The 24,290-nt window shown below is 47.8% G+C and overlaps 1 protein-coding gene across 1 annotated transcript in view; it reads left to right on the forward strand.

The window, feature by feature from the left end:
* The window catches only part of C2CD3 (C2 calcium dependent domain containing 3), an 81,415-nt gene that overhangs the window by 56,422 nt on the left and 703 nt on the right, over positions 1–24,290 (forward strand). The window contains exons 27-31 of the mRNA XM_015815486.1: positions 1,327–1,415; positions 2,818–2,961; positions 4,555–4,757; positions 7,693–8,440; positions 13,593–13,663. Coding sequence (XP_015670972.1) covers positions 1,327–1,415; positions 2,818–2,961; positions 4,555–4,757; positions 7,693–8,440; positions 13,593–13,663 — 1,255 coding nt within the window. The remainder of the gene's footprint in view (positions 1–1,326; positions 1,416–2,817; positions 2,962–4,554; positions 4,758–7,692; positions 8,441–13,592; positions 13,664–24,290) is intronic.

Genomic DNA, 24,290 nt, shown 5'->3' on the forward strand with positions numbered 1-24,290 from the left:
GCCGCTTGGACAACTGATTCATACATATGACGGTTGCATAAGTCCCCAGGGTCACGTGATTCCCTTCTGCGGCCTCCTGACCAGCAAAGTCAATAGGGAAGCCAGATTCGTTTTAACAACTGGGTTATTAACTTATCCATTGCAGTGATTCACTTAAAAACCATGGCAAGAAAGGTCATAAAATGGAGCAACACTCACCTTAACAAGTGTCTCACTTGAGAACAGAAATTGGGGGCTCAATTGTGGTCGTAGGTGGAGGACTACCTGTACTTCTGGCAAGCTTTTGCCAGATCCTAACCAACCAATTGCCCAATTGTGAATTGGGACGGTTCCCAATTTTTCCACAGACTGGGGCCAGGAGGGATAATAATAATAATAATAATAATAATAATAATAATAATAATAATAATAATAATAATAATAATAATAATAATAATAATAATAATAATAATAATAATAAAGCAAGGGTAGTACCAATAGTAATAGGCGCCTTGGGTGCAATCCCAAAACAACTGGAGCACCACTTGAACACCATCATCAGCATTGACAAATTCCCCCTTAGTCAATTGCAAAAGGCGGCCTTACTAGGAACTGCTTCCATCCTGCGACGAGATCTGTGATACCATCAAATATCCACGTCTGCCTATCTCAGGTCCTTGATAAGGACTCGATAGGTAGACAAAAATGCCAAATCCAGTCTGAACATCTTGCTGACTGTGATGATTAATAATAATAATAATAATAATAATAATAATAATAATAATAATAATAATAATAATACAGTTGGAAGGGACCTTGGAGGTTATCTAGTCCAACCCCTTGCTCAGGTAGGAAACTCTATATCGTTTCGGACAAATGGCTGTCCAGTCTCTTAGAATAGAATAGAGCTGGAAGGGACCTTGGAGGTCATCTAGTCCAACCCCCTGCTCAGGCAGGAAACCCTATAACATTTTGGACAAATGGCTGTCCAGTCTCTTCTTAAAAGCTTCCAGTGTTGGAGCGTTCACTGCTTCTGGAGGCAGGTTGTTCCACTGGTTAATTGTTCTAACTGTCTGGAAGTTTCTCCTTAGTTCCAGGTTGCTTCTCTCCTTGATTAGTTTCCATCCGTTGCTTCTTGTCCTGCCTTCAGGCGCTTTGGAGAAGAGCTTGACTCCCTCTTCTTTGGGGCAGCCCCTGAGATACTGGAAGGCTGCTATCCTGTCCCCCCACGTCTTTCTCTTCATTAAACTAGACATACCCAATTCCAGCAGCCTTTCCTTATATGCTTTAGCCTCCAGTCCCCTAATCATGTTTTATGTTGCTTGCTCATCTGCCGCTCACCTCCAGCTGGACGGCCCGGTTCCTAACAGGTCATGGAACAGGAATGTGCTGGAGATGCCCACCTTAAGGCCTTTTGCTTCGCAGGCCAAGGACCCGTATCCTCCGTTCTCCTCCTCCTCCTTCTCCACAAGAGGCACGCCCAGATTTCCAGGTTCTCCATGGAAGAAGAGCCCAGAAGCTTCCGGTCCTGCCAGGTGAGACAAAACAAGAGGTAGATGGTTTTTCCAAAATGGTTGCAGGGCTGCAAAATTCTGGCATAGTGTTGGGCTGGGGTACCTCGCATTGTGGATCTGAGGCCTTCCCCCAAATTCCGGCAGGCTAAAATTTCAGATTTTACCTCCTCTGTTGTGTCATTTGACAGCAAGATGAGTTGCATATACGGATGGATGGACAGGCAGGAATAGAAGATGATTGAGAGAGAGAGAGAGAGAGAGAGAGGGAGAGAGAGAGAGAGAGAGAGAGAGAGGGAGATAATAGATAGATAGATAGATAGATAGATAGATAGATAGATAGATAGATAGATAGATAGATAGATAGATAGATAGATAGATAGATAGATAGATAGATAGATAGATAGATGATAGATAGATAGATAGATAGATGAGAGAGAGAGAGAGGCAGGCAGGCAGGCAGGCAAGCAGGAATAGAAGATGATAGGTGGATTGATGGATAGATAGATGGACAGATAAATAGTTAATAGATGGATTGATAGATAATAGATAGTAGAGAGAGAGAGAGAGAGATAGTAGTAGATAGGTAGAGAGAGAGAGAGAGAGAGAGATAGGCAGGCAGTAGCCAGGAACAGAAGATGATAAATGAATGGATGGAGAGAGAGAGAGAGGCAGGCAGGCAGACAGGCAGGCAGGTAGGAATAGAAGATGATAGGTGGATTGATGGATAGATAGATGGATAGATAATAGATGGACAGATAAATAGTTAATAGAGGGATAGATAGTAAATAGAGAGAGATAGTAGATAGGTGGATAGAGAGAGAGAGGCAGGCAAGCATGCAGGAATAGAACATGATGGATGGATGGATAGATGGATAGATAATAGATGGATAGATAAATAGTTAATGGATGGATGGATGGATGGATGGATGGATGGATGGATGGATGGATGGATGGATAGATAGATAGATAGATAGATAGATAGATAGATAGATAGATAGATAGATAGATAGATAGATAGATAGATAGATAGATAGATAGATGATAGGCAGGCAGGCAGGCAGGCAGGAATAGAAGATAGATGGATTGGTGGATAGATAATAGATGGATAGATAAATACTAGATAGATGGTAGATAGATAGATAGATAGATAGATAGATAGATAGATAGATAGATAGATAGATAGATAGATAGATAGATAGATAGATAGATAGATAGATAGATAGATAGATAGATAGATAGATAATGTGTTTGAACTTTCCTTGGGGGCAAATAGAAAACGTTGATGCTGCTCCAACCCTAGCTGATGTTGTCTCTTCCTTAGCAGGACTGGATCCCGTTACAAAGAGCACGTGCAGAATGTCCGACGGTTCCACACGTCGTTACAGCAAGCGGAAGAAAACACGGACCCCCTTGGAAGGCTCGATTCACTCTCCGGTCCCTCGCAGACGTCTCTCTTCAGAGCTCTCAGGTGAAAAGATTAAGCAAGGCTGGGCATGAATGTCACAGTAGCCAGAGCAAGGACTCAGGGGTGAAGTCACCAGAAAGCAGGGCTCTTCCAACTTGGCCCTTGTGGACTTCAACTCCCAGAATTCCTCAGTCAGCCATTTTGATGAAACTGCGGACTTAGATCTAGACCAGGAGTCTTCAAACTTGGCCCTTTGATGACTTGTGGACTGTGCCTGGCTGAGGAATTCTGGGAGTTGAAGTCCACAAGTCATCAAAGGGCTACGTTTGAAGACCTCTGGTCTAGATCTAAGCCCGCAGTTTCATCAAAATGGCCGACTGAGGAATTCTGGGAGTTGAAGTCCACCAGTCATAAAAGGGCCACGTTTGAAGTCCAATCCCCTGCTCAGGCAGGAAACCCTACACCATTTCAGACAAATGGCTGTCCAGTCTCTTAGAATAGAATACAGTTGGAAGGGACCTTGGAGGTCATCTAGTCCAACCCCCTGCTCAGGCAGGAAACCCTACGCCATTTCAGACAAATGGCTGTCCAGTCTCTTCTTAAAAACTTCCAGTGTTGGAGCATTCGTTTGAATGCATTCTATCTAATGCTACTATTGAGCCAGGTACCCCCTGTACTATACCTGTACATTTGGTTTTTCTTGCCTAAATGTAGAACCTTCCTTTTTTCACCCTTGAATTTCATTTTGTTAGATAGCGCCCAGTGTTCAAGTCTGTCCAGGTCCTCTTGTATCCTAAGCCTGTCTTCTGTAGTGTTGGCTATTCCTGCCAGCTTGGTGTCGTCTGCAAAATGGATAAGTTCCCCATCTATTCCCTCGTCCAAATCGTTGATGAAGATGTTGAAGAGCACTGGGCCTAGAACAGAGCCCTGGGGCACCCCACTACACACTTCCCTCCATGTAGATGCGGTTCCATTGAGAACCACACGCTGAGTACGGCCGGTCAGCCAGCTACGGATCCATCTGGTGGTGATGTTGAGACTCTAGAAAGAGTACAGAGAAGAGCAACAAAGAGGATCAGGGGATTGGAGGCTAAAGCATATAAGGAACGGCTGCTGGAATTGGGTATGTCTAGTTTAATGAAGAGAAGGACGAGGGGGGACATGATAGCAGAGTTCCAGTATCTCAGGGGCTGCCCCAAAGAAGAGGGAGTCAATCTATTCTCCAAAACGCCTGAAGGCAGGACAAGAAGCAACGGGTGGAAACTCATCAAGGAGAGAAGCAACCTGGAACTAAGGAGAAACTTCCTGACAGTTAGAACAATTAACCAGTGTAACCACCTGCCTCCAGAAGCAGTGAACGCGCCAACACTGGAAGTTTTTAAGAAGAGACTGGACAACCATTTGTCCGAAATGGTATAGGGTTTCCTGCCTGAACAGAGGGTTGGACTAGATGACCTCCAAGGTCCCTTTCAACTTTATCATTATTATTATTATTATAACCCACATTGTTCTATATTATCGAGTAGTAGGTTGTGGTCTACTTTATCAAATGCCTTACTGAAGTCCAAGTAAACTTCAAACGGTCACTAAACAAATGGTTGTAAGTCGAGGACCTGGTGTCCTAGAGGTTTACCTTGTACCTGATCTGTCTTTCAGAAAAAACCTGAACGAGCTGGACGAAATCCAGAGATACTTCAGTGAGAAACTCACCAGACCTTTCACAGACTCAAATGCTCCTGGTAGCACCATGGATGGTCTTGACATCCAGAGAGCTTTCTCCAAGGGGCCAGATCCAGAAGGAGACCATCTGCAGAGGAAGCCCACTCATCTGATTTCTCAAGTTAGCAGCCAGAGTGTCGGTAAGTTGTCCACCATCCAGGGTGGCAGAGGTGGCTCTGGAGAAGATCGCAATGATCCAATTTTATGCTCTCAGTTCCCTTTGATAGTGGGCATAAAATAATCCTTCGCTTACAACAGGGGTCTTCAAACTTGGCCCTTTGATGACTTGTGGACTTCAACTCCCAGAATTCCTCAGCCAGGCACTGGGAGTTGAAGTCCACAAGTCATCAAAGGGCCAAGTTTGAAGACCCCTGACTTACAACACCATCAAACTCAAAATAGAGTAGACTAGAATTCTTCATTGGCCAAGTGTTGATTGGACACACACACACAAGCAGTTTGTCTCCGGCGCAGAAGCTCTCAGTGTGCACACAAGCAACAAGTGATAAGGTTGCAAAATTTTGATTGCGTGACCGTGGGCAGGCCGCAACGGTCGTTAAGAGTGGGAAAAGGTCACAAGCCACTTTTTCCAATGCCGCTGTCACTTCGAACGGTCACCAAACTAATGTTGTAAGTCGATCACGTGATTCTATGTCAGTGCAACCGTCACAAGTACGTGCCAGTTGCCAAGCCTCCGAGTTTTGATCACCTGACCACAGGGATGCTGCGACGGCCGTTAACTGTGAAAAACGGTCATAAGTCATTTCCCAAATCAGAAGCCTTTCCTAATAAATTGCACCCTTTGTGAAAGGCACATACACAATAGCTGTGACTTGGCAAAGCCGAAATGAAAGTATGTTGGTTTCTTGGATATCGCTTCGGTCTGTGACAGTGACCGGGATGGGCTTCTGCCTCAGCACAAAACTTGGAAAAAGCAGAATTTAAGACTATTTGGGCTGCTTTGCAAATATTTTAAAACACACGTCTGGCCTGGTTGGCTTCCTGCAAGAAAATGATAACGTGTGCGTTGAAATTAAATAGTATTTGCGCATAGAAAAAAGGCTGCCTTGGCATATCGGTGTGAGTCTGTATTTCTTGTTTTGCATCCTTCAAATCAGCAGTTTGAGGGGGTTAGTTAAAGAGCCCCAAACCAGGTTCTAAGTGCGTCAGGACATTCAAATATTCCTGGTATAATTATGCAGTAAAGGAGCCTCCGTGTTGCATTTCTGTCTGACTTCAGATTCTGGAGTTTTCTCTTTTTAATTTAGAGTCACAGCTCAAAGAAACATGAACTGGCCTGCTAAGACAGAATTTTTTACACTTTCAAAGTCCCAAAAAAACCCACCATCAACTTTTTTAATTCAGGAAGAAATGCCCCATTAGCTGTCAAAAAAGAGTGGAATAAATTGTTTCTAATACATGTAGTCCTTTACAGAGGGATAGAATCAGGATCACGTGAAGGGTTAATACCACTTTACAAGGCCTTGGTAAGGCCACACTTGGAATACGGCATCCAGTTTTGGTCACCGCGATGTAAAAAAGATGTTGAGACTCTGGAAAGAGTACAGAGAAGAGCAACAAAGATGATCAGGGGACACGAGACTAAAACATAAGGAATGATTGCTGGAATTGGGCATGTCTAGTTTAACGAAGAGAAGGACGAGGGGGGACATGATATTAGTGTTACAATATCTTAAGGGCTGCCCCAAAGAAGAGGGAGTCAAGCTATCCTCCAAAGCACCTGAAGAAGGCAGGACAAGAAGCAACGGATGGAAACTCATCAAGGAGAGAAGCAACCTAGAACTATGGAGAAACTTCCTGACAGTGAGAACAATTAACCAGTGGAACAACCTGCCTCCATAGCCCAGATTTGGCACCGAGGGATGACTACTAAGGGATGTCAAATCTTGTAAGACATTATGACAAGCTCCTCAATTTGAATAACAACAACAATAATAATAATAATTAAGTTGGAAGGGACCTTAGAGGTCATCTAGTCCAACCCCCTGCTCAGGCAGGAAACCCTATACCATTTCAGACCAATGGCTGTCCAGTCTCTCCTTAAAAACTTCCAATGTTGGGGCTTTCACCGCTTCTGGAGGCAGGTTGTTCCACTGGTTAATTGTTCTAACTGTCAGGAAGTTTCTCCTTAGTTCCAGGTTGCTTCTCTCCTTGATGAGTTTCCATCCGTTGCTTCTTGTCCTGCCTTCAGGGGCTTTGGAGAATAGCTTGACTCCCTCTTCTTTGGGGCAGCCCCTGAGATACTGGAACACTGCTATCATGTCCCCCCTCGTCCTTCTCTTCGTTAAACTAGACATTTCCAATTCCAGCAACCGTTCCTTGTATGTTTCAGTCTCCAGTCCCCTGATCATCTTTGTTGCTCTTCTCTGCACTCTTTCCAGAGTCTCAGCATCTTTTTTACATCGTGGTGACCAAAACTGGATGCAGTATTCCAAGTGTGGCCTTACCAAGGCCTTGTAAAGTGGTATTAACACTTCCCGTGATCACGTGATATGAGCCAATTGATTATGTGGTCATGGGGATGCTGTAGCAATCGTAAGTGTGAAACACGATCATTAGCCACTATAACTTCAAATGATCACTAAACGAGTAAATTGAGGACGACCTGTATTCATTTTGTACTCATTCTTTGTAAGTTGAATGTTTCAATTGTCTGGAATGGGATAGGACGGTTCTCCTGCTTGAGCAGGGGGCTGGACTAGAAGACCTCCAAGGTCCCTTCCAGCTCTATTCTATTCGAAAGCCAGCACGGTATCCCTGGCAATTGCACGAATGCTGAAACCTTCCTGCTGTCCCCCCTTTCTTGACAACGCATCAAGACCCCCCCCCTTTTCTTTCCTTTAGATCTATGGGCTAAGAGGAGAAGCCCCCCTGAAGAGTCCTCCCACGCTCACGGAGACGTGGACGGATTCTCAAGTGCTGAGCAGGTCCTCCTTCAACAGGGAAATGGAGCCACCAGGACCGAGTTGCTCCAGGCTCTTTCCACCGATGAATTCTTGAGTGCCGGAGTAGGTGAAGAAACCTTATTCACTGTCCCAAAATCCCCTCTTGCAGAAGACATGCTGTATGAATTCTTTGACCCGACAGACTCCCGCAGAGTCCTTCCATCGTGTCTACCGGACCTCCAGAGGGAGGAAGACTCTTCTCAGTCCCACAGCGAGGAAGAGTATGAAGAGGCCATTGTAGAACCTAGAACCCTGAACGAAATCACCACCGTGACGGACAGAACCAGTCCCTGGTCCAGCTTCGTCTCCGAAACCGAGCGGGAACCCGTCCCCGAGGCCAACGTGACCACGGATGGGGGATATTTAGCGAAAGAGAGCGCCCTCAGAAGCAGCTCCATCTCTAACGGGATCCACGATGATCCTTTGAGCGTGTCCAGCATCGCTGGATCCGGAAACAGCCCTTTCCGAGAAGAAGACGGGGGCAGAGTTGAGGAAGGACAAGATCTAGACGCTGGGGAAGAAGGATCCTCCGCTGCAGAGCAGGCGGAACCAGTGGAAATCCGAACGGCTGGTCGAGGAAGACCACCGAAAGTCCAGGAAGAAGGACCTGAAGAAGCACCACCCGCCCACCAAGGTGGAGGAGACTTCGTAAGACCACCGACGGCTGCTCCAGAAGCGGGAGAAGGAACGGAAAACCCGCAGAGGGACCCCCAGCAGGAAGAAGGAATCCGTGGGAAAGGAGAAGAGGGTTTCCACCCTTGTCCCGCGTCGGAGGAGACCGTGCAGCAGGCCGAGGCCTCGTCCGGAGAAGATGACGAAGACCTGCCGGAAGAGTTCAGCGCGCCCACGCTCACCTTGTATCCTTTTTTTCACCTGGCCAGCGGCGCAAAACGCCCTCACCTCTTTGAATAAATGATGGTGTGTCCACGAGGAGGACTCTTCCTTTTACTTCTTCAGCGTGGCCCTCGGTGCTGTCACAACCGACCCTTCCGCAACTTGACTTCGACTCGCAGTCATGCAAGAGAAGTCCAGGAAGACAAGGGTTGAGGAAGAGGGACCTGGTTCAGAGAGCTTTGAGGGGTCCTTGGTGCTCTCTGAGCTGGGTGGTTTTCTAACAGAGGTTTCATGACCCAAACTAGGTAACGTCATCAGTGCTAGAAGGGAGGAGGAGGAGGAGGAAGGAAGGACTGTGGGGTCCTTGGTGGTCTCTGAGCTTGGTTGCTTTCTTGCAGACGTTTCATGACCCAACTAGGGAACATCATCAGTGCTAGAAGGGAGAAGGAGGAGGAAGGAGGGAGGGAGGGAGGAAAGGAAGGAAGGAAGGAAGGAAGGAAGGAAGGAAAGAAGGAAGGAAGGAAGGAAGGAAAGAAAAAGAAAGAAAGAAAGAAAGAAAGACTGTGGGGTCCTTGGTGCCCTCTGAGTTTGGTGGTTTTCTTGCAGACGTTTCATGACCCAACTAGGGAACCTCATCAGTGCTAGAAGGGAGGAGGAGGAGGAGGAGGAAGAGGAGGAGGAGGACTGTGGGGTCCTTGGTGCTCTCTGAGCTGGGTGGTTTTCTTGCAGACGTTTCATGACCCAACTAGGGAACCTCATCAGTGCTAGAAGGGAGGAGGAGGAGAAGGAGGAGGAAGAGGAGGAGGAGGACTGTGGGATCCTTGACGCTCTCTGAGCTGGGTGGTTTTCTTGCAGACGTTTCATGACCCAACTAGGGGACATCATCAGGGCTAGAAGGGAGGAGGAGGAAGAGGGAAGGAAGGAAGGAAGGAAGGAAGGAAGGAAGGAAGGAAGGAAGGAAGGAAGGAAGGAAGGAAGGAAGGAAGGAAGGACAGACTTGGGCTCCTTGGTGCTCTCTGAGCTTGGTGGTTTTCTTGCAGACGTTTCATGACCCAACTAGGTGACATCATCCGTGTTAGAAGGGAAGAGGTACTGATGATGTTCCATAGTTGGGTACTGAAACGTCTCCAAGAAAACCATCAAGCACTGAGAGCACCAAGGACCCCACAGTTCTCCTCCTCCTCCTCCTCCTCCTCCTCCTCCTCCCCTCTCTTCTAGCACTGATGGTGTTCCCTAGTTGGGTCAGGAAGCGTCTGCAAGAAAACCACCCAGCTCAGAGAGCAACAAGGACCCCCACAGTCCTCCTCCTCCTCCTCCTCCCTCCATGTGACCTCCATGCAGTCACCTGGCGATCCACTTAACAACCAGCCCGACTTGTAACTGCAGACTCAATTACAGTCATAAGTCAAGGACTCTACCTCTTGGGAGTTCCTATGAAGTTTTACGTACTTCATAAAACGGTTGTTGCCTATGACGCACTTCCTGCTTGCTCAAACCTCAGCACGGCCTTCTTCCGATTAGTGCCTGCCAGAGAGGCGGGACTACGATTCCCAGAACCCCTAGCTAGCAAGGGCCAAAGTCTGTGGAACCAGCCCGGGCTCTCCTGCTCGGTCACTGAACCTTTTGCCCTGCGGTTTCCAAGAAAAAGCCGTCAAGGCTGCGGGTCTCTTGTAATGATTACTAATTTCCCAAGTCCTTTTTTTTCCAAGAACGGCCGGAAGTCTGCAAGCCCTTAAAGAGAATCTTAAGCTTTACGGGCAGGAAGTCCTAAAATCCAGCCACCAAAACTAACCAGGAGGACCGGGGGACAGGATTGCAGGCAGTTCTCAGCTTAACGACCGCAGTTCAGCTCGAAATTTCCGTCGTTAAGTGAGACCGTTGTTCAGTGAGTTTCTTCCCCCCCCCCTTTGATGACCTTTCTTGCCGCAGTGAATGCTCCAACACTGGAAGTTTTTAAGAAGAGACTGGACAGCCATTTGTCCGAAATGGTATAGGGTTTCCTGCCTGAGCAGGGGGTTGGACTAGGTGACCTTCAAGGTCCCTTCCAACTTTACTATTATTATTATTATTATTATTATTATTATTATTATTATTATTATTATTATTATTATTATTATTAGTTGTGCGAATCACTGCAGCTGTGAAGTTAGCAGCACGGCTGTTAAGTGGATCTGGCTTCCCCCGTCGACGTCCCTTGTCAAAAGGTCAGATGACTCCGGGACGCTGCAACCGTCACGAGTACGAAACACTTGGCCAAGGGTCTTCATTTGGATCCCGTGCCCAGGGGGAGGCGGCGACCGTCGTGTGGGAAAGGGTCACCAGTGGCTTTTTTTCAATGCTGTTGCCAGTTCCAATGGTCACTAAATGGAGGTTTTTAAGTCTCAAAAGACTACCTGTAGTTAGCCCTGCCTTATCCAGACCCTCTATGTAAGGCAGCCATTGTGCTGAAGCCATCTTTGGGCCGGCGGTTTCGAGGGGCACCATCGTTCCCCAGCAGAACAAAAAGCCCAGATTCGATTGTCGCCATCTCCTGATCAAATCAACACTGGACGTTTTTAAGAAGAGACTGGACAGCCAGTCTCTATAGGGTTTCCTGCCTGAGCAGGGGGTTGGACTAGATGACCTCCAAGGTCCCTTCCAACTTTATTTTTTATTATTATTATTATTATTATCAATCAAGTAACAGATAACAAGGAAGAGGTATTTGTTTATCCCAAAGGTGCTTTTTTCAGGAGGCCAATGGACTTCCTTGTTTTTCTTTGAAGACGTTTCGCTTCTCATCCCAGAAGCTTCTTCGGCTCTGACTGGATGGTGGAAGATGGAAGGATTTACACTCCTTGAAGAAAAACTGGTCATTTGCATTCTTTTAGAGAGTCGTTGAGGCCACTTGGAGGTTTGTCTGTGTCCTCAGGGTCACCTGAGTGGGGCAAATGGGTGATCTATCTATCTCCATTCTACAACACAATCCTTTCAGCAGTTCCAAGAAGGCTCCACACCCATTTGCACACCTACTCAGGCGACCCTGAGGACACAGACAAACCTCCAGGTGGCCTCAACGACTCTCTAAAAGGAGGCAAATGACCAGTTTTTCTACAAGGAGTATAAATCCTTCCACTCCCCACTGTCCAGTCAGGACGGATGGTGAAGATGAGAACCGAGACCTCTTCAAAGAAAGACAAGGAAGTCCAGTTGCCTCCTGAAATAGCACCTTTGGGTTTTTCCTTGAAGACATTTCGCTTCTCATCTCAGAAGCTTCTTCGGCTCTGAGTGGATGGTGGGGAGTGGAAGGATTTATACTCCTTGCAGACAGCCGGTCATTTGCCTCCTTTTAGAGAGTCGTCATTGAGGCCACTTGGAGGTTTATCTATGTTTATACAACACGGTCCTTTCAGCAGTTCCAAGAAGGCTCCACACCCCTTTGCCCCACTCAGGTGACCCTGAGGACACAGATGAACCTCCAGGTGGCCTCAACGACCCTCTAAAAAGAAGGCAAATGACCAGTTTTTCTGCAAGGAGTATAAATCCTTCCCTTCCCCACCATCCGGTCAGAGCGGAAGAAGCTTCTTGGATGAGAAGCGAAACGTCTTCAAGGAAAAGCAAGAAAGTCCAGTTGCCTCCTGAAAAAAGCACCTTTGGGACAACCAGGACCTGGAGGACTGACAATCTCCATAGACATTGTTGGTTTATTATTTTTATAAACAACTCAAGGCGGCCACTGTAACCTAATGCTCCTTCCTTCTCCTGTTTTTCCCACAACAACCCTGCGAGGTGGGTTGGGGAGAGAGGGAGGGACTGCTCCAAGGTCACCCAGCTGGCTTTCGTGCCTAAGGCGGGACTAGAACTCACAGTCTCCTGGTGATTGGCCCAAAGTCACCCAGCCGGCTTTCCTGTCTTAAGGCGGGACTAGAACTCACCGTCTCCTGGTGATTGGCCCAAAGCCACCCAGTCAGCTTTCATGCCTAAGGCAGAGACTAGAACTCCCGTCTCCTGGTGACTGGTCCAAAGTCACCTAGCCGGCTTTCCTGTCTTAAGGCGGGACTAGAACTCACCGTCTCCTGGTGATTGGCCCAAAGTCACCCAGTCGGCTTTCATGCCTAAGGCAGAGACTAGAACTCCCGTCTCCTGGTGATTGGCCCAAAGTCACCCAGTCGGCTTTCATGCCTAAGGCGGGGACTAGAACTCACCGTCTCCTGGTGATTGGCCCAAAGNGTCTCCTGGTGATTGGCTCAAAGTCACCCAGCCAGCTTTCATGCCTAAGGCGGGACTAGAACTCACCGTCTCCTGGTGATTGGCCCAAAGTCACCCAGCCGGCTTTCCTGTCTTAAGGCGGGACTAGAACTCACCGTCTCCTGGTGATTGGCCCAAAGTCACCCAGTCAGCTCTCAAGTCTCAGGCAGGACTAGAACTCACCGTCTCCTGGTGATTGGCCCAAAGTCACCCAGCCGGCTTTCGTGCCTAAGGCGGGACTAGAACTCACCGTCTCCTATTTTCTAGCCTGGTGTCTTTACAACCAATTGGCTCTGTGAAGCTCTGCCTTCTTCTCCACTAGTCATTCTAGATCTAGACAGGTGCCAGATCTAGCGGGAGATAAATGTATTTATTATATTTATATGCTGCCCATCTCAACTGGAGGCAAGCTGGGGATTTAACTCGACTTGGCTAAGAAGGATTTCTCTGTGAAACCTCAGGAAAAAAAGGGGAGGGGGCTACAAATTGACCTCAATGCCCGGGGGGAGAAGAAGGGTCCCTTGGAGGTTCTGACGTGGCCCCAGAGCATTCTGGGAATCTTCCCAGCCGCGACGGACCCTCGGAAGAAAAGGGCTCCCTGCCTCTTCGTCAGAAGAATCTCCCCCAGGAACAGAACTGAAATCAAGGCAGTCCTCGACGTACGACCGTAATTGAACAACTGTTAAGTGAATCCGTCTTCCCCGTTGGCTTTGCTCGCTAGAAGGTCGCAAAAGGGGATCGCCGGACCCCCGGGGACCGCCGCCATGTCCAGCCGTCATAAATGTGAGTCGGTGAGTCCGAATTTTGATTGCGTGACCCCGCAACGGTCGTTCAGTGTGGAAAACGGCCGTCAGTCGCTTTTTTTCAGTGCCTTTGTAACTTTGGACGGTCACTAAATGAACCGCTGTGTACGCCCCACCTGTTCTGTTCCTTAACTCTGTCCCTCAGATCCGAGCCTATTATGGTGCCCAATTTCTTCCTTCCCCCACAACACCTGGAGGTCTCCATGAGATTTCTCAGCGCTTCCTCGAACTCTCCACTGGCTGCTGCAAATAAAGTAAGTATTATTTTTTTAAAAATTGTTTGATATAAAATGCAAGCCGCCCAGGGTCACTTGCAAGTGTGATCGGTAAATAAATAATCAATAAAATCAGTAGAGGAGCTGTTTGCATTTTCTCCTCTGCCTGATCTTCAGCCCTGAATATTATAGAGGAAAAAACTCTTGTTCTTCCCCAGATCTTGATAGGATTAATATCCACATAAACGTGGCTTCGTGAGGGAAAAGATCTCCCGCTAATCCATCCGATCCACTAAGGATCCTGCAAACGGGCCGTCAGCCCTTCGCACGTCGGCCGTGACACCAAGGCAATCCTGGAGTCAGAATTAGTTCAGCCTTCAACTCCCTGAATGCTTCAAAAGCCTGTGAGGGTCCTTGGTGCTCTCTGAGCTGGGTGGTTTTCTTGCAGACGTTTCATGACCCAACTAGGGAACACCATCAGGCTGGGGGGGGGGGGGAGTGCGGTTTGCGGAGGAGGAGGAGGAGGAGAAAGGCTGTGGGGATCTTGGTGTGCGCACTGAGCTTGTTTGTTTTCTTGCAGACATCTCATTACCCAACTAGGTAACATCATCAGTGCTAGGAGGCAGTGGGTATGTAGAGAGGAGGAGGAGGAGGAGGACTGGGGGGGTGGTCCTTGGTGCTGTTTTCTTGCAGACACTTCATTACCCTGCTAGGTAGCATCATCAGTGCTAGGAAGAGGAGGAGCGGGACTGTGGGTCCTGGATGCTCTCTGAGCTGGGTGGTTTCCTTGCAGACGTTTCATGACCCAGCTAGGTAACATCATCAGTGCTAGAAGGGAGGGGGGTTAGTGAAGAGAAGGAGGAAGATTCGGGGTCCTTGGTGCTGTCTGGTTGTTTTCTTACAGACATTTCATGACCCAACTAAGTAATATCATCAGGCTCAAAGACAGTGGGGTTTGTGGAGTGGAGGAGGGGATGAAGGGGAGGAGGAGGAGGAGAACTGTGGGGTCCTTGGTGCTCTCTGAGCTGGGTGGTTTTCTTGCAGACGTTTCATGACCCAGCTAGGTAACATCGTCAGTGCTAGAAGGGAGGAGGAGAAGGAAGGAAGGAAGGAAGGAAGGAAGGAAGGAAGGAAGGAAGGAAGGAAGGAAGGAAGGACGGACTGTGGTCCTTGGTGCTCTCTGAGTTGGGTGGTTTTCTTGCAGACGTTTCATGACCCAGCTAGGTAACATCGTCAGTGCTAGAAGGGAGGAGGAGAAGGAAGGAAGGAAGGAAGGAAGGAAGGAAGGAAGGAAGGAAGGAAGGAAGGAAGGACTGTGGTCCTTGGTGCTTTCTGAGTTTGGTGGTTTTCTTGCAGACATTTCATGACCCAGCTAGGTAACATCATCAATGCTAAGAGGCAGTGGGGTTTGTGGAGTGGAGGAGGAGGAGGAAGACTGTGTGAGTCCCTCCCTCCTATCCCACCATTATTATTTAGAAATTGTACTCTTCTGGGGGATATCCGACAGGTTTAAAAGACCTTCCCTTGTGGCTGTTTTACTCAATCTGGACAATTTCTGAGAGATCCTTGGTGCTCTCTGAGTTGGGTTGTTTTCTGGCGGACGTTTCACGACCCAACTAGGTAACGTCATCAGTGCTACTAGGGAGTGAGGTTTGCACTCATTTGTATATACAAAGAGCTTGCCTTGTCAGCGTTGATGAATTCCTTGATTAGACTATTATTTGCTGTTACCTTCTTCCTCTTGAGTTGGTGCTTCTTGTTTGGGGTGTTGTTTACGGTTGGTTGGCTGTTTTAAAAAAGCCAGCTGTTAATTTCCAGAGGGTATAGGGGGAAATGGATGGATTATATTTAAAGATATTTGAAGAAAGCCCGGCACAGCTAGGAGAGCGTATAAAGTTTGCAGAGACCAGGACGTTGGTGTCGTCAGCAGAAATTTATCCCTCATAGAAATTGTAAAATCATATAAATAAACCAGATATATCTAGAACTAAGGAGAAACATCCTGACAGTGAGAACAATTAACCAGGGGAACCACCTGCCTCCAGAAGCGGTGAATGCGCCAACACTGGAAGTTTTTAAGAAGAGACTGGACAGCCATTTGTCCGAAATGGTATAGGGTTTCCTGCCTGAGCAGGGGGTTGGACTAGATGACCTCCAAGGTCCCTTCCAACTTAATCATTATTATTATTATTATTATTAAATGTTGAGAGATTTGTCGCAGTTATGTCTTGGTTATGGGGCACAACTCAGCCTTGTATATTGAATTTTAGACTCTTTTCTCCATTGTGCGACCATCCCCATCTGCAGCCTTGATTGTTGTTGAAAACCTGACAGGTGTTCCTCATTCCGTTCATTTAGTGACCGTTCCAAGTTACAACGCTGCTGAAAAAAGCGACTTATGACCGTTTTTCCACACTTACGACCGCTACAGCATCCCCTGGGTCAAAATTTGGTCACTTGGGCAACCGACTCGTATTTATGACGGTCGCAGGGGTCATAAATACGATCCCCTTTTGCGACCCCCTGACAAGCAAAATCAACGGGGAAGCCAGGTTCACCTCACAACCGTGTCATTAACTGCAGTGATTCACTTAACAACTACGGCAAGAAAGGGCATTAAATGGGGCAAAACCCACTTAACCACTGTTTCACTTAGCAACAGGAATTTTGGGCACAATTGTCGTTAAGTCGAGAACCACCTGTCCAAAATGGAAGCGAAAAACAGAAGGCCTCAGGGAGGCTGACAGGGCATGGAATCTTCTAGAACAAGGGTCTTCAAACTTGGCCCTTTGATGCCTGGCTGAGGAATTCTGGGAGTTGAAGTCCACGAGTCATGAAGGGGCCAAAGTTTCCCCCATGCTGGCTCAGGAATTCTGGGAGTTGAAGTCCACGAGTCATGAAGGGGCCATAGTTCCCCCATGCTGGCTGAGGAATTCTGGGAATTGAAGTCCACGAGTCATGAAGGGGCCACAGTTTCCCCATGCTGGCTGAGGAATTCTGGGAATTGAAGTCCACGAGTCATGAAGGGGCCATAGTTCCCCCATGCTGGCTGAGGAATTCTGGGAGTTGAAGTCCACGAGTCATGAAGGGGCCACAGTTTCCCCATGCTGGCTGAGGAATTCTGGGAATTGAAGTCCACGAGTCATGAAGGGGCCATAGTTCCCCCATGCTGGCTGAGGAATTCTGGGAGTTGAAGTCCACACGTCATCAAAGGTCCAAGTTTGAAGACCCTTGTCTTCAATGAACCTAATTCATTTCATTCTTGAGTTTGGAATTAGCAGCCATCTCTCTGAGTAGGGAGTGTGTAAGCTAAAAATCCGAGGAGCAACCACTGTGTAAGTGATAAATCAAGAAAGCTTTGGGTTCCAAAATGGGTAATTTTAGAAGCAAAATCATTTATCGGTGCACATACCGTCCTGTTCTTTCCTTAAAGTGGCCAAAGTTGGAGTTGGCTTTTTTTTTTTTATAGTCCTCAGAAAGTTCTTTACACCGACCTCATAAATCCAGGGTAGATTTCACCCAGGCGAGTGACGTGCAGGCTGTCATTTCCACCCAGAGCAGATTTAAGAGGCACCTCCTGGCCTCTGGGGAAATCTATAAAGAGCATTGGCAAAAGAGGGGAACATCTTGCTTGGGTTTAAGCAGAATTAGACCTTTAATGACCCTGAAGGAATGATGGCCAAGATCAGAGAGGCGTGAACTTCTCTTGGACGGAGATTCCTGAGGTGTTTAACAGGGACAGAAAACGAAAAGGAAGGAACAGAAAGATAGAAAAATTCTTGCTTTAGAACGGGGGGGGGGGGGTGTTCCAACCTTGGTGACATTAAGCCTTGTGGACTTCAGCTCCCAGAATTCCCCAGCCAATATGATGATAGGCTAATTTAAAAGGCTAAATCTTGCTTTTTGGATCTTTGGATTCTTCTGCTTGGGCAGGGGGCTGGACTAGAAGACCTCCAAGGTCCCTTCCAGCTCTCTTCTCTTCTCTTCTCTTCTCTTCTATTCTATTCTATTCTATTCTATTCTATTCTATTCTATATTCCATTCCATTCCATATTCTATTCTATTCTATTCTATTCTATTCTATGTTGTTGTTAATTGCGAAGTCGTGTCCGACCCATCGCCACCCCATGGACAACGTTCCTCCAGGCCTTCCTGTCCTCTACCATCTTCTGGAGTCACCTCATTCTCTGTCGTTCCCTTCTTCTCTTGCCCTCCATCTTTCATTCTATTCTATGTTTCTATTCTATTCTGTAATTCTGTTGTATTCTATTCTATTCTGTAATTCTATTCTATTCTGTATTTCTATTCTATTCTGTTCTATATTTCTATTCTGTTCTATTCTATTCTATATTTCTATTCTATTCTATATTTCTATTCTATTCTGTAATTCTATTGTATTCTATTCTATTCTGTATTTCTATTCTATTCAATTCTGTATTTCTATTCTATTCTGTCCTGTCCTGTCCTATCCTATCCTATCCTATTCCATTCCATTCCATTCCAAATTTTCTATTCTCTCTGCTTGGACCTCCATGGAAATTCTATTCTATTCTATTCTATTCTATTCTATTCTATTTGGACTCAAGAGGTCCACAAGGTACTACTGCCTTTTGAGTTTCTCCTGGGGAAAAAGCCAGCCTTTCAACCCAGAGGCCATTAGCCTTCCCTCGCTCCAGTTCCCTAATGGAAATATTCAACCTAATTGTATACAGGAAATCCTCTGCTTACGACCACAATTGAGCCCAAATTTTCCGTCGCTAAATGAAACATTTGTTAAGTGAGTTTTGTCCCATTTCACGACTTTTCCTGCCACCGTTGTTAAGTGAAATCCCTGCAGCTGTTAAGTGAGTAACCCAGTTGTTAAGCGAATCTGGCTTTCCCCATTGACAGAAGGTCGCAAAAAGGGGAACACGTGACCTGGGGACACGGCAACGGTCATAACTACGAGTCAGTTGCCAAGCTGACTCCGAATTTCGATCACAGGGATGCTACGAAGGTCTTACGTGCGAAAAACGATCACGAGTCGCTCTTTTCAGGGCTGCTGTGACTTTGAACGGTCACTAAATGAACTGTTGTAAGTTGAGGACTACCTGGATTTTTCTGTGCGATTATCCGGACGTCTTCATCCACCAAAATTGCACCTTTGGGTGCAAGTTGAGAAACAAATATGCCAGCTATATATTAAACTCTGCTATATTAAAGGGGAGAATGACACTCTCCTCTTCATGACATGTAGTCCTTGACTTAGGACCGGTCACTAAATGAGCATTAGTAGTTAGGACCAAGCTGAAAAGGGGGACTTACAACCCAGATCCAAAGCTCTGGGACACCCTTGGGGCACTCGGCAATTGGGCCACATTTCCTGCCGTTTGCAGAGTCCCCAAATCACGTGCAGGATTTTACGACTGGTTTTGCCAAAAACCGGCAGTGGCTTCTGGTTTCCGACAAAACCGTGCCACGTTGGTTTACTTTGTGACTGCAGCAGCACTCTTACGACTGCGGCGATCCACTTTATGACTACAGCATCTTTGTAAGAACTTGTGGGTGCTCCATCCCTGGAGGGTTTTAGGAAGGAGGCTGGATGGTCATTGGTCTTCCGCGTGAGCAGGGGGTTGGACTAGATGTCCTCCCAGGTCCCTTCCAACTCTGTTGTTCTGTTATTCTGGAGCACCTGTGGGTGCTCCATCCCTTGAGGGTTTTGAGAAAGGTTTGGATAGTCCTTTCTCCAGAACGCTAGAGAGTCTCCCGCTTGAGCAGAGAGTTGGACTAGATGACCTCCGAGGTCCCTTTCAACTTGGTTATTCTGTTAAGACTCCTGGAGGAGTTTTGTCCCAGCCAGCTTAGGGCAGAGCGTCAAACAAAAAACAAGAAACATTTCGGCTATCTTCCCGCTGTTCTTCTTGCATCTGCAACATGAATGCCGAGTCCTGGGAATGGAGGGGGGTTCAAGGCTGTGTGAAAATGCACAGGCAGTGCGTGGGAACCAGCCAACGTTGCGTGCCAGCCGTGCGCTTCGCAATGCTCCCCCTCTCCCCTTTTTCTCCTAGCCCCCCTCTCCTTTGTCTCTTCTTCTCTGCCCTTCGCTGTCCGTAGGCCTTGTACACACCTCTGTGCACACCTCTGCGCACGGCTCAGACGGGTTTCCCACACCGAGAGTAGAATAACAGAATAACGGACTTTGGAGGTCTTCTAGTCCAGCCCCCTGCTTGAACAAGAAACCCTTTACCATTTAGAGCAAATGTCTGCTGGACTAGATCAGGGGTAGGCCACCTGGGCTCTTTTAGGACTCGTGGACTTCAACTCCCAGAATTCCTGAGCCAGCCACGCTGAGGGGAAAGGGAAAGGTTTCCAAGCTGAGCCATGCTGGCTCAGGAATTCTGGGAGTTGAAGTCCACGAGTCATGAAGGGGCCAAAGTTTCCCTCATACTGGCTCAGGAATTCTGGGAGTTGAAGTCCACGAGTCATGAAGGAGCCACAGTTCCCCCATGCTGGCTGAGGAATTCTGGGAGTTGAAGTCCACCAGTCATGAAGGAGCCATAGTTCCCTCATGTTGGCTGAGGAATTCTGGGAGTTGAAGTCCACAAGTCATAAAGGGGCCATAGTTCCCCCATGCTGGCTGAGGAATTCTGGGAGTTGAAGTCCACAAGTCATGAAGGGGCCATAGTTCCCCCATGCTGGCTGAGGAATTCTGGGAGTTGAAGTCCACCAGTCATGAAGGAGCCATAGTTCCCTCATGTTGGCTGAGGAATTCTGGGAGTTGAAGTCCACAAGTCATGAAGAGGCCCTAGTTCCACAATGCTAGCCCAGGAATTCTGGGCTTAGAAGTTCACGAGTCATGAAGGGGCCATAGTTCCCCCATGCTGGCTGAGGAATTCTGGGAGCTGAAGTTCACGAATTATAAAAGAGCCAATGTTGCCTATCCCTGGACTAGATGACCTCCAAGGTCCCTTCCAACTTTCTTATTCTATTCTATTCTATTCTATTCTATTCTATTCTATTCCTTATTTCCCTTCCCTCTCTCTTCTCTTCTCTTCTTATTGTCTTCTCTTCTCTTCTTATTCTCTTCTATTCTCTTCTATTCTCTTCTTCTCTTCTCTTTTTTATTTCTATTTTTATTCGAATGCCTGGGGGAACCTGCACATCCCTCACTTGAGAGATTCTTATTGGGGGAGGGGAAACCTTGCGGGGGGGGGTCTCTTGAATTGTCCTACTGGCGGCTAAAAGAGAGCTGTGGGTTGCAGCATCTTCTCGCTTCCAGCTCCTCATCCTTAATGCCAGCCAGCCAACGGGTCTTGAGCTGATCAAAAAGTTGAGGAGATGCGCCAGATCCTTCCCGGTCAGCTGAGATTCCTTGCGCTGGGCACTCGGGGTTGACCTGGGAAGAGCCTGGACCTGAAGTGGGTTGTTCAGCAGAGGAAGTCTCCAGGAAACGTTCCCTTCACCTGGCTGCCTTTTCACAGCCGGCCGCCTCACTTGCTGACTAAAGCTGTACAGAGGCAAACAGGAGCCGGGTGCAGCCGGATGGATTTTCAGCTGTGCCAGCAACACCCACCTGCAGGATGGCGGGAGGGGAGCCAGCTGCCATCTTGGCCGGCCCCTTAAGACGCCGAGCGGCCCTGTCGACATTTTAAGCCCCTCCGGATTAAGTGTAAATAAGTCTATATAAATAGGAGGCCCGTAATCCGAGACGGGTGTCATTTGTCTGAACTTTCAGCAACTGGAAAGTTACAGCACTGGGCGCCGAGGGAGCCCCCGAACAGGGTCACCTAGGTGGCATTGGATGGTCTGCTTCCTTGGGTCATCTAGAAGGGCTTTGTCCAACTGCACAGAGGCCGGGACCTTGGGGTATTTGGGCAGGAGAGCCCGTTTGGTGTAGTGCAGTGGTTCTCAACCTGTGGGTCGGGACCCCATTTGGGGTCGATCGACCATTTCACGGGGGTCGCCAAGCAAGGCTGTCCGCCATTTTTTGTGTCCGCCATTTTCCCCTTTTCCGGTGGGTGCCTTACCTCCCTTGGGCTGGGCCAGCTGGTGGTCGGCCTGCTCCGTCTCTGCCGCTTGCCAGATACGCCTCGGCCGGCGCAGGGGGCGGAACCACGCATGCGCGGTGCTCCCGGGCAGGGAAAGTCCTCGACTTACGACCGGTTGGGTAGTTCTCGACTTACGACCAGTTTAGTCCTCGACTTACGACCGGTTTAGTCCTCGACTTACGACCGGTTTAGTCCTCGACTTACGACCGGTTGGGGTCGTGGCATTAAAAAGGTTGAGAACCACTGGTGTAGTGGTTAAGATGTTGACCTAAAAACCAGGAGACGGAGAGTTGTAGTCCTGCCTTAGGCATGAAAACCAGCTGGGTCACTTCAAGCCAATCACCAGGAGACAGGGAGTTCTAGTCCCGCCTTGGGCATGAAAGCCAGCTGGATGACTTTGGGCCAATCACCAGGAGACGGAGAGTTCTAGTCCCGCCTTAGGCGTGAAAGCCGGCTGGGTGACTTTGGACCAATCACCAGGAGACAGTGAGTTCTAGTCCTGCCTTAGCCCTGAAAGCTAGCTGGGTGGGCCAATCACCAGGAGACTGAGAGTTCTAGTCCCGCCTTAGGCGTGAAAGCCGGCTGGGTGACTTTGGACCAATCACCAGGAGACAGTGAGTTCTAGTCCTGCCTTAGCCATGAAAGCTAGCTGGGTGGGCCAATCACCAGGAGACTGAGAGTTCTAGTCCCGCCTTAGGCGTGAAAGCCAGCTGGGTGACTTTGGACCAATCACCAGGAGACGGTGAATTCTAGTCCCGCCTTAGGCATGAAAGCTATCTGTCTGTCTGTCTGTCTGTCTGTCTATCTATCTATCTATCTATCTATCTATCTATCTATCTATCTATCTATCTATCTATTACCTAATCTATATCTCATCTATATCATCCCTCCCTCCCTCCCTCTATTTCGCAAGCACCGGGGTGTGTGTGAGGTTTTTAAGCCACCCCCTTTCTCTCTGGCACACATACTTGATGACTGCTGGGTTTAGATCCTGCCGTTTGCACACACACACACACACAAAAAAAATCCGCTTTATTGCTAGAACCCAGCGGAGGCGAAAGTGCAGCCGAGTGTATTATTAGCGACCCAGTTTATTGCTTGGATAAGCGGAACTCCGCCGAGGACGGCCGGCCCCTTTCCCGAAACCAGCCCCCTTTCCTGGAGTTTCAGGGTGCAGCCTGGAGAGGAAAACAGGCCCCCTCAGTGGGTGAAAGGTGGCAGGGCCATTAATAGCTGCTGACCAGCCACCTGGTGGGTTCCCAACCAGGGTTTAATATTGCAGAACAGAGATTAATGGCCACCCCACCTCCTCCTGCGGCTTCTTTTGGCTTGCTTCCCTTGCTTTTCCCCCCAAATTCTGGGCAAGGTAGAGAGAAGGCTGATTAAAAAATAAAAATAAGGATCCTTCATCAGCACAATTCAAATCTGGGACGGAAAAACCATTTTCCCCCCTGAATAAAAGATGCCGTTTTAAGAAATGTGCTTCTAAAGCAGTGGCAGGGGCTTAAAATTTGCGTTTCAAGGATGCTGGCCAGTTGCGGGATGCTGGCTTGTTCTGATTCTCGGCAATCCCGCCCCCCCGTCCAACGGGAACGCCCCTTTCTACAAGACAGGCGGTCCCCGGCTTCGTTTAACGACCGTTCGAAGTTACAACGGCACTGAAAAAAGCGACTTAGGGCCCTTTCACACACTGTCGCTGCATCCCCAACGGGTCACGTGATCAAAATTCGGACCCTGGGCAACTGACTCGTGTTTATGACGGCTGCAGTGTCCCGGGGAGGGGGGTGTCACGTGATCCCCTTTTGCGACCTTCTGACTAGCAAAGTCAATGCGGAAGCCAGATTCATTCATTCTCTCTCTCTCTCTCTCTCTCTCTCTCTCTTTTCCTCTCATCTATCTATCCACCCATCCATCTCTGTCCCTGTCTGTCTGTGTCTTTCTGCTCCCATCCACTCATCCATCCATCCATCCGTCTCTCTGTCAATCTAGGTCTTTCTCTCTCATCTACCTATCCATTCATCCATCCAACAATATCATCTGTCTCTAAATATCCATCCATCTATCCTCTCTCTCTCTCTCAACTGTCGGTCGGTCAGTCGGTTGATCGCTCTGTCTGTCTTGTCTGCCTGCCTGCCTGCCTGCCTGCCTGCCTGCCTATCTATCTATCTGTCTGTCTGTCTGTCTGTCTGTCTATCTATCTATCTATCTATCTATCTATCTATCTATCTATCTATCTATCTATCTATCTATCTATCTATCTATCTATCTATCTATCTAATGATCTATCTATCTGTCTCTATCTATTTATCTATCTATCTATCTAATGATCTATCTATCTATCTGTCTGTATCTATCATCTACCTATCTTTACCTATCTATCTATCTATCTATCCATCTATCCATCCATCATCAATACCTTTCTAGTTCCATCCAACTATCCATCCTTCAACCCATATCTATCTATCTATCTGTCTATCTGTCTGTCTGTCTGTCTGTCTATCTATCTATCTATCATCTCTCTCATCTATCTATCTATCTATCTATCTAATGATCTATCTATCTATCTATCTATCTATCTGTCTGTATCTATCTATCTATCTA

The sequence above is a fragment of the Protobothrops mucrosquamatus genome, unplaced genomic scaffold, assembly GCF_001527695.2.
Source record: "Protobothrops mucrosquamatus isolate PMUCROS unplaced genomic scaffold, P.Mucros_1.0 scaffold344, whole genome shotgun sequence".
NCBI classification, from domain to species: Eukaryota; Metazoa; Chordata; class Lepidosauria; order Squamata; family Viperidae; genus Protobothrops; species Protobothrops mucrosquamatus.